Genomic DNA, 16,740 nt, shown 5'->3' on the forward strand with positions numbered 1-16,740 from the left:
GCAGTACCTGTCAACATAGATGTTTAAGGATATAATCTGAAGAAAGTCGAAATCTACATTTTATACGGAAACGTTGCTTTTATGCATAGATAACCTTAAAGTTTCAAAACAATCTATTCACCAATAAAGTCCTCGCTGTTCTTTAAAATGATATATAATATCAATGGTATAAAGAAATCAAGGCAGACCTTTTTTACGGAGAAGGTGGATAGGTGATTAAGCAAACATTTCATATTGCTGGTACTTTCAAAGTATCACTGAAGGGTAGTAACTTTAGAAAGAAACAAATACAGGGAATCTCCCACAGAACGGATTTACGCTGCATTTTAATTGTGCAAAATGATTTCACTATTGTTTTTAGCTGAAACTGTTTACATATTCTGGCTAAAAGCACCTCAATTTTAAAAGAAATTATTGATCAAAACTCTAGTTTCTACTTAATTAACAATGACTTTGATCCGTGCTCTCCAAAAGCAACGTCTATAGGCAAGCTGCTTAAATATCAAGGTTGGTCGCAATACATAATTTCTCTCTGTAGTTAACGAGCAGAGACATTTTTCTGTTCTAAGTAACAGCAACATCGACCCAAGAGACCAAAAACACACAGCATGGTCTTATAAAAAGCGTCACGTGTACCAAATTTGATCACAATATCTCATTCCTAACTGATGACTTTCTGTGTGCAAAAGCGTACCTACGTGATTTACAAAGCAATACCATATATTATAGCAAACACTACATAAATTCTAAGGCCACATTTTTTGTGTTCCTCCATAAATCAGATTTAAACTTGATACCGTATTTCCAATATTCAAATATTTGCGAGTGGAACGTTGATGCTTGTGAAAACACATCATGGTTAACTAATTTATACGAACTGAATTTAAAAAGGATACTTATATTTGTGGACAAAATCTATTTACATTGACTTGCAAATTGCATTCAATGTATTAGAAACTAAGGGAAGTAACTCAGAATATCAGAACCCCATCTGTGAATGCTATATCTACTAAATTTGACCAACCATTGCAGGTATTGCTCTAGAAGGCCGAACAGTCAGACGAGCGGATGAAAAGACGGACAAGCATACCGAGAGGTCAGAGTGAAACTGTTTTAAGTACATACAGATAAAAAAGCACTTCCGCTCTCATCCCTCGTAAATCATTATCACAGTCTCATTATTCAAAATACATCGTTACAATCCTCTGTTCACTTAATAGCTATCTCCTGTGCAGATATCTATTGGCTTCGTCTATCCCCAGTAAACTTTCAGGTCATCAAAAAGTATGAATACCTCCGTAGCAACAAAACATATCGTATTGATATCTTACACAATACTGAACGATTTAATTACAATAAAATCGCTCGATTCAGTTTTTATTGTTTTTTTATGTTTGAAATCCTACCACCATACTGAACATTTCTGAGCGATCATGCAATTTTCAGCGAGATTTGTGTCATTATATAAAAGAGGAGACACATTTCCATCATAGTTGTATATTGCATAGTGATCAAGCTATTCGAAACTTCTCGATTGTGATAAATGTATCACCATAAAATACAAAAAATGATAAAAAAAAATCTGACCGAGTGTCAAAATCAAACGTTTATTGATTTACCACTTACTGAGCTATATCCGGTGTCCGTTTCTCCACAGTGAGTATGTGTATTGCGTAATAGCCGATGAATAATAAACATGATAAACTTTTTAGGTCAATGTCAAGTGATATGAATGAGGAATGTGTAAGAATAATGTAAAGTGTTTATTGATGTTTTAAAATCGTTTTTGTTAATGAATAGAATAAATAGTATACATAAAATATGGCTTCTCTTATACCTGAGATACCACATGACAAATCATATCATGTATTTGTGTGTTATGAAAAGAACTCATTGGACGTTGTTCGGATAATTGTTGATAATTTAGAGAAAGATGGTATTATGTGCTGTTACTATGATAGGGACTTCACACCTGGACGATCAATCATTGAAAACATGTATGAAGCTATTGGAAAAAGTATGAACATGCTGGTTGTTTTGTCAGAGGAGTTTGAAAATAGTCCGTACTGTGTGGATGAAATGGACAAAGCGTTTAATCTCAGAGTACGGGGAGAATATAATCTGATACCTATTAAGATAGAGCCATGTTCAGTTCCTGAATGTCTTCGGCATCTTGTGTATATTGACGTGGAAGATAGCATTGATACAGCACATGTTAAAATCAAAGATGCCATTTCAAAGAAAGGTGCGTTTCATACATTTGTATATACATTTGTATCAATAGAGTTATAATTATTTGCATTTTTGAATTCTTGCATACTAATTTGCATATTTGTTATTATCAAAACGAAAAATGTACACTTACGCCCTTGTATTTACTGTGATGCTAGCACAGCTTGAATATAAATATAGAGTAGGAGATATCTTTACAGTAGAAAGCTATGTACAATTGTGTTTCAAATGTAAATGTCATAACTATCATATTTACTTTCGTTCCGCATCAGTATTTCGCTAAAATGTTAATAACTAAATAGTAAAATAACTAACAAGGTGCAATGAACCCAGCTAGAATTCATTGTAATATTTCCATTATTAAATATTACATATTGCATTAATTGGACCACATCCAACACCCACCACACAAACAAAACAAATGATATCACTGATGATGTCATCAACATAATTTAGCTCCCTTTTAACTTGTTTGTTTATAATACATTGTTGTGCAAAACGGTTGTAACTGGCATTATTTTGATTTTTACAAAATCATCACTAAAACGATTATTGATATATCATACTGATTTTACGATGAAAGAACAAACAAGAACTATATATGGCAGTTAGACATTGCAGTTGAATCAATAATACCATTTTTAATTTCCCTTATTTTTACATCAAACATTTTATAGCCTGTTGTTTATCTTACTTGAATATGTAGGGATTTACTGCATATGCATCGAATTTGTATTTAAATATTTGCATACTAATAATATGAAGATTTAATATTTCGTTTCAGACCTTCAGATAGAATTAAGAGAAGGTAAAATAATTTTGTTCATATGTATCAAACAATCTATGGTGAGAAATTCATTTTAATTTGTACGAGTGGATCTTGTAAAGATTATGTCTCTACCCCAATTGCAATTAGCATATATCATAGCATTTTCGTTTCATTGCATTCAGAAAAAATGACATTTGCACACAGTAAAATGTTGCAATATATATATTTACTTAGGGTTTGAGACAAAAAGCAAACACAACTCAGCTTTGAGTTTGCAGTGACTTTAAAACCACTAGATGATATAAAGAAGACTATAATACCATTGCGATTGTGGGGTAGTGAGTACTCTTATTTCAGACAACTGCAGAAACTGAAATAACAATGTTGTTATTTCGTAGACACATGTCCTAAAATTAATATTTTTTTCACTGAATACACACTAGAGTGAGCAGACTGAAAATGTCCTTTGATGCGTAAAGTATATTTACAAAACACTTCTGTGAACATTGCTATAGATGTATTTTTATGATTGTCTCACACTATCCACACGTACTTTTCAAGGGAAAGGCTTAACCGCACTGAACCATACCTAAACAACGAAGATGGCAGCATTACAAGAAAAGGTGAGTTTTTTCTAAATTTTGTTTTTTTTTTTAGAAAATTCTTGGAAAGAACACCTGGCTATAAACCTGCTATACACCTTTTGGAACATACCAGTCTTTGTGGCTACGCAAGAGCTTTTGTATTTTCCAGGAATGCTGGTTTCGAGGAAAAAGGTAAGAAATCGTGGAATAAGGTTCAGTGCGTTTTGTGTAAATAGTATTTTCTCATAATATCACGACTATATACACTTTACATCATAAACTATAGGTTTCGGTTTTCTGTATACTCCCACAGCTATCTATCTGATGCTTATGAACTTCTTAATTTTGTCAGTACGCACTTTTGATGTCCATGGTAAGGTTCAGTGCCTAAATTCAGTTGGTAAGGTTCAGTGCTTTAAAAATAGATCATTGTAGGAATGCAGAATTTCTCGTTTCATGCGGTAACTGGCTGAATGATTATTAGGGTATTTCACAGCAGGAAGACTACGGGTATTCGATTTTGTTTTATTCTGATAAAGTTACAGCGTTACCAATGTCATAGTTGTAAAAGTCACATCACATACTAATAGTTTCATTGCTTTTCATGGAAATTCTTGAAATGATGTAAATACACCGGAAAAAACGTCGGTAAATAGCTTGACCGTATCCTGGCATACTGCACTAAGGAAAAGTATTAACTCAAATTAAAAGTATTGTGTTTTACAAATATTCCAGTGTTTGCTAACTTGCATTCAGTTTTTAATCAACAATAGATTCACAGTATAAAATGAAGGGCTCTGTATACATTTCAGCACATGCAGCTATTACTGAAGGGTGAAATAAAATATTTTTATAGTAATTTGATCCTGCTGCTGTTGGCGGAGCGATCATCAACTAGTTTGACTTTATTTTCACATATGATGTGTCATAAAATAAACACTCCTATCTTCCTACAAGAGTATGCTGTGTTATGAAACATATTGTGCATGAAACGCAATAAGTTAAGTATCGGTCATACATTTCTTTAGTTCAGTATAATATCAGGAAAACGGTCAAGCTATTTAATTACTTTTTCTTCAAAGTAATTTCATTATTTCAAGGCTTTCTATGCTTTCAAAGGATTTTCTTACAGATTTTGTTAACTATCACAACAGCAATCTTTAAATGCCATGTGACGGCCGTAAAAGATCTCCCCGTACTTCAGTGTTGTAATATTTTCTGGTCTTTTTGGATCATGACGTCCACTCAATGTTCATGGATAATGGAGTTCCGCTTAGGCCGGTGCTAGGGGGCGTGAGGCGTTTTGCACTTTCCATTACCTGTCATGAACAGACACAGCCCGGTCTGCTATTACTTTGCTTTGTTGCATTCCATGCTTCCAAAGGATCTTCTTACAGATTTTATTTTCCATGAAATGTAATGATTTTACATATAACGTAAATTATACAGCTATGACATCGGTAAAAAACGAGGATAAATATCAAGCAGGGAATGCCACGTTCCAAAAGCGCAGCCTTCCCAAAACGAAACTCACAGTACGCAGATGTGCACACTTTTAACACACACACACTCACATAGAAAGCAAACACACGAGGACAAAACAAACAAATAAAGGAACACAGTGGGGCACGTCATGGAACGGTCAGTAGCAAAACCACCGCTTTGGAGCTTAAACCGGTTTATGGTGCGCACCCAACCGCACTTTTACCCCACACTTAAACTTGTATCAGAATAAAAGAGAATTGAATACCTGTGACATACTTTGATAATTATTCAACCAGCTATTTCCTGAAACGAGAAATTATGCGTTCCTACAACGATGTGTTTGTATAGCACCGATCCCTATCCATTGATTTTGGGCACTGAACCTTACCATGAAAATAAGAATTGAGTTCTGAGAAATTTAGAAGTTCATAGCATAAAACAGATAGTTATGGAAGTGTACAGTCTAACCTGCATTAAGCAGCCAGCCAAGGGATGCAGCCAAACTGGCTACTTAAGCCAGGTGACCACTTTACGTGCAGACTGGCGAGAGAATATTGTGATGTCAATTATGACGTGAAATAGGTGCATGGCGTACACTGCATTACTACTAGGGTGAATGAGGTTCAGCATAATTTTTATCATGTCAGATGCTTGGATATATAACCAATTGGACTAACGCTCTAGGGACTCGATTCCCGTGCAGCTGAACATCTAACCGCTGTGAATGTAAAACAGAAATCTATATTTTATGATTAATGTGTAAAACAAAAACTACTAGTATTTAAACAAAATGCACTGAACCTTACCCTACGATTTAAGTTACATTTTTCCTCGATTAAAATCCCGAGACCAGCACTCCTGGAAAACTACAAACCTTTTGCATAGCCACAAAAGCTGGTTTGTTCCAAAAGTGTGTAGCAGATTTAAATCCATGTTTTCTTCTCCAGAGGTTTCTAAAAAAACATAATATTTAGGAAAAACTCACCAATTCTTCTAGTGCCGCCATCTGTGTTGTTTCGGAAAGGTTCAGTGCGAAGAAAATTAAGATTTTCCCGTGCCTAGGCAATCCAACCTGTGTCATCTGGATCGACAGTCTAAATGTTTTACCGTCTACCCAACTTTAGTGTCAAGATCTAACTAACTTTAATCAAAGATTATATTGATATCTACTTATTACATTTATGGTTTCGCCGACAGAAAAAAATGGGGAGTATGTACAGTTTGAGGTGCACAAATACAAACTATGCATGCCGTCTTTCACTAGATACAGACTGAAGTTTACGGAAACAGAGAGAGCAGTCATTTGGAACAACCAATTCGAGGTTACATTTTATGATTACAAAGACACAAAAAAATGATCGCTAGCATGCATGCACAATCAATTTTATTAGATTATTGTAACACATAACTTACGAAAATATGAAAAGTAAGTTAGACTGTAACTTACGGAACTTTCTGATGCCATAGCAATTGCGCTCACTTATTAATATACCCTTATAATATTTCAAAATAAATTGCAAACCTCTGCTGTTTTCAAGGAGCAAGAACTTAACAGCAAAGAAAAGCAGATGCAAAATTAGGTTATTTCTACAAAAGCTATCAAATATAAAAGTTTGTATAACCTTGGTGTAATGAAATGTTGCATTTTGCTATGGAACTTAGACCAGAAAAAAATGCTGGTTTTAATTATATTAAATAAATTCAATATTCCAACTTTACGCCATTTGTAGGGTGAGCTCAGTTGTAAATGTATGACAAACAATAAATAGATAATATTCATAAATATGTTTTTTTATATTCATAGAATGGTATGAAAATAATATATTTCACGTAGCCCTGAACAAAATATGGTATTTTTTCGTACCATGAGAACATATTCAATTCATACAAATGAAGAATGCAACGACAGTACAACATACCGTTTTAGGTGCAAAATTGGTTAGGAACACAGGTTGAAAAATCAGTCATTATTATACCTCCACAGAAACTTGAATCAAACACCGTTGATATTCCAGTAATGTTGATGTTAAAGAATATATACATAAAATTCTTGTATTGTAGTTAGAAAATGGTTCGCCTAACGAAGTGCGTAAACTTAAAAGTCCTTTCTTATTTAAGGTCATCAAAAACGAATAAAACCATTGATTGGCCTCGGTGTCATATTAACTAAAGTTATATAATTTTCGAAGCGATAAAAAACACCTTTGTCATTGGAAATAATTCATTGAAATCGTTTACATTGTCTCGTTTTGATTTTATCGCTCTTAGAAAATAGTCCTGTTTTGCAATTTATTTTTGAAATATTAAGAGGTATATTAATAAGTGAACGCAGCTAAAGTTAAGTCTGTAGATGCAATTACGTTTTATCCAGTAGCTTTTTTAGTAACGAACTAATCACAAGCATGACAACTATCAGTGGAAGTAAACACTTGTTGGTATCTGTTGATCTATTTAATTTTTCTGTCGCTGTCTTACTTGTGTTAAACACTGTTTTCAATTTGAAGGTGGTTCTTTTATTAAACAGTTGATATTGAAACATTTATCCACTTTCTTTATGACCATGCATTAGATTAATATTCTATATAAAGTATCCTCAAAGTTTACATTAATAAAAATTATTCATTTCTATTACTACTGAAAACAAGTGCTAAAGCATTTTTGTATTTTATTAGTTGCGTACTATTTTTTTGGTTTCGAAACCTCGGTTAAAAGTTTTAGTTATTTATTTTACTACATATCGGTTAATTATTACTAGTATTTGTTAATGAAATGTCACGAATGGTGGCAAATAAATTATATTTATCGGAATGCATTGTCAAAATATGCTCTTTGTCTACTGTGTAGTAATGGGGTAATACTATAAAAATGCCTTAAGGCTTGCTTTTCTGACAATTCTAACAATTACTTTTCAGGTATCAGCTGAACTCCTACAGGAAATAGAAGACACTGTAAATGGTTCTTTTTTCGTTAAGTACCTACACATTTTTAATCACCCATACTCTGTCATATTCATCATTTTCCTCCATCTATTGATATTGCAAATGATCGTCTTCCTAGTTTTGCTGCTGACTACTGGAAGAGAGAAAGCCGACAGTTTCCAACCAGTGCAATATTGTCTTGCTGTTGGTTTACCGACTTGGCTGTTGCTCTTATGCATGAGCATGCTCTTCTACTGCATCAAGGACAATCGCAGGTTTAATGTTTTCTTAAAGGTAAATATATTTTCTTCCCTCTTAATGGAAAAAGTACTAATGGAAGTATTACAAAGTAATAAAAAGATATTTCATACTGTATTTTTGAACTGTGTGCTTTATGTGGTTCATGTAATTTAGGTTCTCCTATAGGTGAAATGTGAAGATAAATCATTATTTTACAAGACATTAATCAGTTTTTTGAGTCCCTAGCCTTCTGAAATGTAAGACATTGAAAATATCAAATAATAATGATGTCAACCCGTCATATTATTTCCTCTTAAAGGACTTTCAAGACATTGTTATCAATAACGTAAAAGTTGCAAAGCAGTATCCCATCGTTATACTATTCAGACATTAATATATCCTTGCACCAAGGGCAATACTATTGACATAGCATTATCAGAGAGCTTTTACTTCGATACCGGAAACAGGGCAAAAAGCAGGAATGACATCTGAATAGTAAGGTTGATAATCAAATTGAATTATTTTTACTTGCTATTAGAAAGTTTTTACCTTTGTGTGCCGAGGTGATGTCAACAAGCGTGTTGTCATTTAAACCTGTTTTGTATGTGTCTGCCACTTATTCAACAATGTATATCTCGGTTACAAGTTTGAAGTAGTCATTTTTAAGCTTATAGAGTTTCGTTTACCACGTACATGTTTGTAAACGTTTGTTAACATTACCGTAAGTCATATCGTTTAGACATGAATAATTACATCGAATGCATATACAAGCTGACGAGTTCATTGCAATTTTATTGTCAGACATACAGTGTGTTGCAGACTAAACTTTGGAATATAAGTAAACAGAACATCACACAAACAGGGGTGTTATTCTTCCTCAACGTATCGAATATATTGTATGAATATCCGAATGTATCCTTTACTATAAGCATCAACATGAAATATTTACACCTCAATTACATCTGATTTGCTATGACTGATGTGATACTGTATATATATACCCGCTCGGTAGCCTAGTGATAGAGCGTCCGCTTCAAGTGCGGGAGGTCGTGGGTTCTATCCCCGGCCGCGTCATACCAAAGACAAAGGCGCTTGGCGCTCAGCATTAAGAGGATAGTGCTAAGACTGGTCAGCCCGTTGTCAGTATAATGTGACTGGGTGGGGTATCATGCCACGTGTCTACGGCGTGATATTCCAGAGAAGCAGCACTATAAAGTTGGGCATTGTGCTCACTGCTACAAGTAGACACCGTCGTTTATATGACTGAAAAATTGTTGAAAAAAACGTTAAACCCGAACACACACATACAGACACACAGTAATACTGTATAACCATTCATTAAGCTTTATTTCATCCAGTTTTGTTAAAGCTAGAAGTCAAGGTAAAGAAATAGGTCATTTTCATAGTTTCAGTAAATACTTTAATGTTAGTCTGATGAGTGTGACTGCTAGTTTTACTGTCACACGTGCATGTGTTTTCTAACACCCTATCAATTAATTTTCAACATAGCATATGAGAACGTCGAGACTAGTATTTGTTCTTTAAGTTTGGTGTGTTAGTGAGAGCTCATGACTAAAACGCTTATTTTGTCGTAACTAAGTAATATTATTCCAGATTATTTAATCAGTTTTAATTGATGGGCCTGTTATTTAGTGTTAGTAAATGAACTGACTACTACCGAGGTGCAATTTGACTCTGTTACTTCAATTGCTTTTTTGGTCCTCGTTGTCTATCAATATTTTATAATTTTGTGTTTTAGTGTTTTAGTGTACATATTATGTTAACGCAGTTTGGTACTATAGTATACTGCTGAAGAAAATCTGGTTTTGAGAATTGTGTTTTTGGAACGTTGATCTTCTTTTGGGTCCTTTGCACTTGTTCTAACAGCTTGTTTTGTACAGACTCAGTCAAATCGAATCTGATATCATTCTGTTTATTGCATTATATGTCTTAAAGATATGATTAATTTTCACAACAGCAATCTTTAAACTGAACGTTATAGTTGGACATTATGAATGGACAGGCACTTGTATTCTGTGATATCTAGAGCACGGTTTATTTACGATTTCGGATCCATACATGCATTCACCGCAATCAATATCCTATTAATGAAGGGCTAAGTTTTTCGGTTCACTGTGCACAGTTGTAGAACCGAAATACTGAAATTTTCAAACATAATCTTCAGTGTTTGATAAGTGATAATAATTTGAAAATTATATTATTCGCAAATCATAATATACCACGTAAAGGAAAAGACTTACTAGCAAAACGGCTTCAAATCCTCTCTATAGTTATCGAAGTGCTCTGCGTTTGATTGTACTATTGGGCGCATGGAAAAAAGTACGTTGAACAGAAAATTATTTTGTAATTTCCTATATATTGTTCGTCTTTTTTTCAAAATGTGTAAAATATTTGTCCACGAATTCGGTCTGAATTTTTCCTATAACATAGTAACAACTATGGCGAATGACAGCTTAAAATACGAAAATGTGTATTTGCTTTGAAAAAAACAACAGATGTTAACAAAACGCATACAATGTATGTAATTGAGAAAATATTTCCAAGAAGACTATTCTTGTACTGGCCCTGACAGTTTAGTCAACAAAATTCAAGATTTTGGAAATATCTACTCCTTGGCAAATGTTGGCTAAGAAAATTTCATTTTCATGATAATTTTAATACAACTGTCATCATTCATCCTGATTATTTGTGTGTATAAAATTGTTCTTTTAAACTTTGATATGCTGTACCATTACGTTTGATATCTCGATTCTTACAGCTAAGAGAGGAAATGGGGGTGTTTTGGTCGGAACTATAAACACATAAATAACGTCTTACAAAAAAAACGAATTTCCTATATCACTGCACAGAGCAAGAATTCAAAATACAAAGCACTTGCTAATATTTCATTGACATTAACGTGTGTGAATTTGTTGTTACGGTGAAAAAGCTCTGCTATCCAGAATGCAGGCATTGCGGAAAACCCCGGGAAATCAGAAAGTTTGGTATTTAAATGGATAACTTTTTTTGGTTCTTGGGAATTGTCGTACGTAAAACATTGCATTTTAAGCTTGTTTCCTTGACGATATTAAGATACGTTTCAACATTATGTACTACAACCTTAAGCCATGTGAGGTAATATCAAGTTTACTACTTTTTATAACCAAAATTTGAGCAACAGTTTAAAGACTTAATACAACATTAAACACCTGACAATGTTGTATTAATATCTTATATATTACATATATAGGAGAGGAAATTGGGTATTAAACTGGTACTGGTAGAAACGGAAAGAATTATCTAGGAAAATATTGAAATAAAGAGGAACTGAATACAAATATCTTACTCAAATAAACCTTTTAAAAAAACATACTTTATAATATTAGAATATGTAGTCACAACTACACGTACAATATAGTGTATATTTAACCGGAGGAAAACTCCGCCAACGAAAACAACATGCGAAGCATGATTCTAACATTGTCATCCATAGATTGGAACTTATGAAAGTTTACATTCCAATTTTAAAAATCTATCAGATTATTTCAGTTCATTATTAATAAAACAATAAGATAAGTTTCACGTCATTATCAGTTACTTGGTATCTGTGTTTGCAGGTTTACTTTGCAAGACAACTCGAGAAGAGGGAATCACTGAAGAAATTCCGCATGGAAAACGAAACAAATGAGGTAATGTTTAAAAGTAAGCAAAATGAAGTATAACGACTTCACGCAGTATTAGATATTCAATTAGACATACGATGTGATTGTCACCAGAGATAACTTTATTGGTCGAGGTTAAATTTGCAGGGTTGTCTTTTATCACTTCATTTTGCACGGCTACTTAAAAGTCAATAACATATTTATTATATAAGTAATAAATAGAGGAGCTAAATTCTGATTGTCAGATTATTTTGAAAACTTAGCAAAATTGTAAACATAATTTTTATACCGAATAAAAAAATCTAAACTCTTCCGTATCACACATTTTAATACCGATGGTAAAATTCTTTTCAATTGGCCGGTTTGACCGTCTAATTTAACTATCTGCACCATATCAAAATCATATGTACAATATTTCTTCAACATTATGTGGTATTCTGTGTAATGAGGGTTCGCACATTTAATATTAAGATCTTTTTAAGCACGACAATTATGTTGTGTTGGTGGTAACCGTGAACATTTAGGCTTGGACAGTTTCAGTACTCCCGCTGTCATAGCTTTGGACATGTCTAATCATCCCAAGGGTATATATAATGTCTGTTTTTTACTTTCGTCTTTTGACAGTTTCTGTGATATGTAGGCTTCACAACCTCATATCCAGTCTCTTAATTCCAGTTTGTTTCGTTCTGCCCATTGTTTTTAACTGCGGACCATACGTCGCTTTTCATGAAATTGCACTCTGTGTATAATTGCACCGTGTGAACATATCTGTGGATGTCTGTAAACTGTATTTGTCTGAAACATACTTTAACTGTATTTATAATTGATTACCCAGTTGGTCAGTGGTAAAGTGTCCGCTTTGTGTGTGCGAGGTCTGGGGTTCAATCCCTTGCCACGTCATACCAAAGACATGAAAAATGGTACTGGTAACTCTCTTGCTTGGCACTCAATATTTAAAGCATTGCGCCCGAGGGTAAAAATAAGGACAGGTACCAGTAAGCATCTGTCACTGGATACATGATTTGTCGCACAAGAGCTTTGTAACTCGTTTTGTATGTTGATTAAATGAAACGCTTAATAAAGTTTACCTTTATCTTTTACCTATACCTTTATGATAAAAGTTTCAAAACGTTTGACAAGTGTCTAAAGTTCACAGCAAGTATTATGTTACTTGCTTTGTAACAGCAAAATAAATTGTGAACTATTTATGTAGAAGTTGCTTTATTGTTTTGTTGAGTTTTAAGTCACACCGAAGAGATTTAGGTCATATGGGAACTTCCTAGTTTTATGATATGGTTTTGGGCAAGGTGGACTCCTTGGTAGAACACATACCTGTCGCAAAGCAGCTTCTTGGCTTCGTGGCATGACGGCTCGAACAGGCTTCAGACCCATAGGTATCATGAACGCATGAAATGAAAGCCTATTATTTGTAAGCTGTATTTAACGGTTTTACATCTGAACCTTAAAAGTTTCTGTGTCGTAAAAAATCGAGAAAAAGAATACATTTTACTCCATTTGTTGCTGGATCCATGTGACACATCCAAAATACCCAAAAGCAATATACTTAAAATTATATACGAATTTTGAGACCAAAAGACCCCGAAATTTTCATGGTCTAAAGTTTTACACCATGGTTTACTTTAACAGTAGATATAAGAATTTATTTTTTCAAAATACCTTTGACACCAACATCCTACTATTACCCCCAGAGACAATGCAAAATTATGTATAATTTATGTCGATCTATTGTAAAATAAAGAATATATTCAAGCAGACTTGAATGCAGTATCAGAATTATACGAATGTACAATGGTACCAAATCTCTCTTGTTGTCTAAAAGTGGACGATCTGTATCCATAAATAGAAGTTATAATAAAGACTGCAGTGTTTTATGTCTTTTTACAGGAATGTACCTCTCGGCTGTTTAATGAATACTTGAGTCAGTCCTGTGCAGAACTGGTCGATACAAGCACAACACGTAGACACAAAATGAAAAACAACGCTAAATGTGTGTGTCTTCTGGTCGAGGGGTGGTTGAAACAAAGCAATTGATAAATTCCTCTGGACTTTTTACTGTCAAACTAGTTTCTGTTTATCAAATGCACAATGACATTAGAAGACAAAACAAGCACTGACTCCAGTTCAGCATCCTGGATCAAGCTATAGTTATGATAAGCATAATGTATTGCATTTGAATATATCTGAGTCTGCAATTTTCACTGTTTGCCTTGTTCTCGGTGCTTCCGAGGGATGTACTTTTTAGATTTTATTTGGTCTTTTGTATTTCTTTAAAACTTCCCATTAAATTTAATGATGATTAATTTAATGGTAATGTTGAATCATTCTTGGAGTTAGGTTGGGACAGACACAAGGTCATTTCTTTGACATTTGATTCACTTACTTTATAAGTATAACGTTTTGTTTAAATTCTACTTCATGATGAGTTTTTTTACTGTATTTCGTGTTACTTTAGTTTGAGACATTTACTTAAAGTCTTGCACTGGAATGAACAAAGAAAATGTCAGTTAGCCGCAGCCTTATGTATTTTATTCTTTACTCGTGTTACGTAATTTGTACCGGGACTTATATTGAAAGCAGAGCCCATTTTATGAACTTGGAACATAATGAATATCTGTTTGAGATTTATACAGGGCTTCGAAAGTTTGCCATTCTGGCAATTAATGTCAGAGCACTGTATATTTTGTCATTTGACAGTTGTTGTACACATTCCATTGGTTAAAGTTTATTCATAAAAATGTAACAATATTTTGACGGTTTGTTTTGTGTGGAAGTTTATAACTATAATTATTCTATATCTATTCTATCTATCCAGTCGCGAACGTTCATTTGCTACACGTGACCGTACAAAAATCTTGTATTTTCTGTATTTGGACGCACGCGCGTACAAAAAATCCTGTATTTTCTGTATTTGGACGGTTCAACAGTCCCATGTTAAACATACGATAAAGCCTGAAACGCGTGAAAATGTTCCGAATGTAAATCAGATGAAGTAGGCGCTAATAAACATATATATTTGCACTCATACCAAGCTGGGAAACTACAGAAAAGGCAGGAATACAATATTCAGTGAAACATTTTTAATTTAAACTAAGATAAAATTGATAAAGAATAAAAAGGTTATTTAACATTGTACTGTACAAGCCTAGCGGCTCGTCCAATATGGTTTTCTCAGCTTGGTACTCGTCCAAATATATCTCCGTATTGTACAGAACAATGTTAAATAACCTAATAGTAATCTTCACTTGCCAGTAATTTGTGAATAAAATGACATGATTCTGAATCAGTCAGACCCACTTTTAGCAGTATCTAATCATGAAAATGTGTGTTTGGTCAATACAATATGTTTGCCATATATACCGTTGCTTTGCATTTTAAACAGGACTTTCTTAATTGCTCACTTTATCAAATGCTTTTTTACAGTCTAATAGGATCATGTCAATCTGTTGTTGTTGTTTTTTGTACGCGGATTTGACAAGGCCATTTGCAGGCATAACTATTTGTAACACTGTTATATAGATGGTATTCCCAATTATGCTTTATTTTATCTTTTTATATTGATGACTCATTGTTTACTGTAAAGCCTGTCCTGGTTTTTAGACTTCATGTTTGTCAATAAGTTATTTATATTCTATGGTTTTCCAACAGGTCCTGTCACAAGTACTTATGAACATATTGATAACATTATCTTAAAAATCAGTATTATTCTTGGTTTTCCCTGAATCTTCCTTTTTATTCTGTAAGATACATGAACGTGTTGAAACCTTCCATGATGCTTTAAATAGGAAGCTGTGTGGGGACAGGACAAAACCAAAGTAAGATTCCTAGTATGAAAATATTACCAGTTTGGACATTTAACATTTGATTGATTTACATTAAGATTGTGGATAAAAATATATTTAAAGAGAGGATTTATGTGCTTTGAATATACTAAATTCAGTTTGAATTCTGTGTGAAAAATTTGGAATTGATACTTGGATTAAAATTAAAAACCAGGACAGGACTTTGACTATTTTTGTATATTATTATTCGAATTTACGGCTAGCTAACATTTTCAAGGATCTGAATTGTTTCTTTTCAAAATAGATTATTATTGTTATTGTTGATTGTTGCTAGTTTGTTTTTCTTTTACCTTTAATATTTCAAGTAACAAGCAATTGTTATCCTTAGACGTGAAACCATATTGGAGATGGTACAGATTGCAAAGGTTTGTTAAGTGTTTTGTAATGGATGTGGATAATATATGCTCCAGAGCTTTGCAAAGTACACATGTGTGAGATGGAACTGTAGGTGGTTGGGTCTGATCTGTCGCCCTTCTTGTAGATTGTGGTTACATTTGCATTTTCTCCCTTAAAAATTAATTTCAAGGATTTTAATTTGGTAACAGCTCCTCTGAAAGTAGTTTTGAGAGTGATGGCCTTGATCTTGTCTGGCCCGCATGCCTCATGAAGGTTGAGATTTGATATTAGCTTTTCTATGCCATTTGGCATTTACGTGGATACTTGGCATACTTTTGTAGATTTCACTGTTTTCATGTGGTGAGTTTTGTTTTAATCAGATATATCTTGGTGTTTCATTTTGCAGTAAGATGCTAACTGTAAAGGTGAGTTTGGGATAAAACCGACTGAAATTGCTCATGTAGTGCTGTTGCGTTTCAAGTTTAAATCGGAGTAGTGTTTGGTAATTTAAGGTTGGCATGGATGCTAAATCTTGTTTGGAGTGCTCGAAGTGGGAGTAGAATATTTTAGTGTTTGGTTTTGGTGTAGAGGAGGCATCAGGCAGGCTGGTTTAAAATTCAAAATATCTTCAAGATAATGATAAGCCTCTTTTAT

The 16,740-nt window shown here is 33.6% G+C and overlaps 1 protein-coding gene across 4 annotated transcripts; it reads left to right on the top strand.

Moving 5' to 3' along the window:
- The first annotated feature begins 1,704 nt into the window (after positions 1-1,704).
- LOC123564654 (uncharacterized) lies at positions 1,705-16,014 on the top strand. 4 transcript variants are annotated; one of them, XM_053537311.1, is made up of 8 exons: positions 1,705-2,245; positions 3,017-3,040; positions 6,268-6,392; positions 7,983-8,282; positions 9,030-9,140; positions 11,322-11,363; positions 11,846-11,917; positions 13,796-16,014. In XM_053537311.1, the coding sequence occupies exons 1-8, from the start codon at positions 1,822-1,824 to the stop codon at positions 13,940-13,942; spliced, it is 1,245 nt and encodes a 414-aa protein (XP_053393286.1). In that variant the 5' UTR covers positions 1,705-1,821; the 3' UTR covers positions 13,943-16,014. The 4 variants fall into 4 exon arrangements, with proteins under 4 accessions (XP_053393286.1, XP_053393289.1, XP_053393287.1 ...); XM_053537314.1 differs by lacking the exon at positions 6,268-6,392 and having other exon boundaries at positions 8,128-8,282; XM_053537312.1 differs by lacking the exon at positions 3,017-3,040.
- The last annotated feature ends 726 nt before the right edge of the window (positions 16,015-16,740 follow it).

The sequence above is a fragment of the Mercenaria mercenaria genome, chromosome 2, assembly GCF_021730395.1.
Source record: "Mercenaria mercenaria strain notata chromosome 2, MADL_Memer_1, whole genome shotgun sequence".
Taxonomy (NCBI): Eukaryota; Metazoa; Mollusca; class Bivalvia; order Venerida; family Veneridae; genus Mercenaria; species Mercenaria mercenaria.

Bases quoted from the DNA above. Each gene is read 5' to 3' on its own strand.
- LOC123564654 (XM_053537311.1), top strand. From the start codon at position 1,822: ATGGCTTCTCTTATACCTGAGATACCACATGACAAATCATATCATGTA. The intron at 6,393-7,982 runs GTTACATTTTAT...ATTACTTTTCAG, and splicing joins TTTGGAACAACCAATTCGAG to GTATCAGCTGAACTCCTACA. The intron at 9,141-11,321 runs GTATCCTTTACT...GACGATATTAAG, and splicing joins TATTGTATGAATATCCGAAT to ATACGTTTCAACATTATGTA.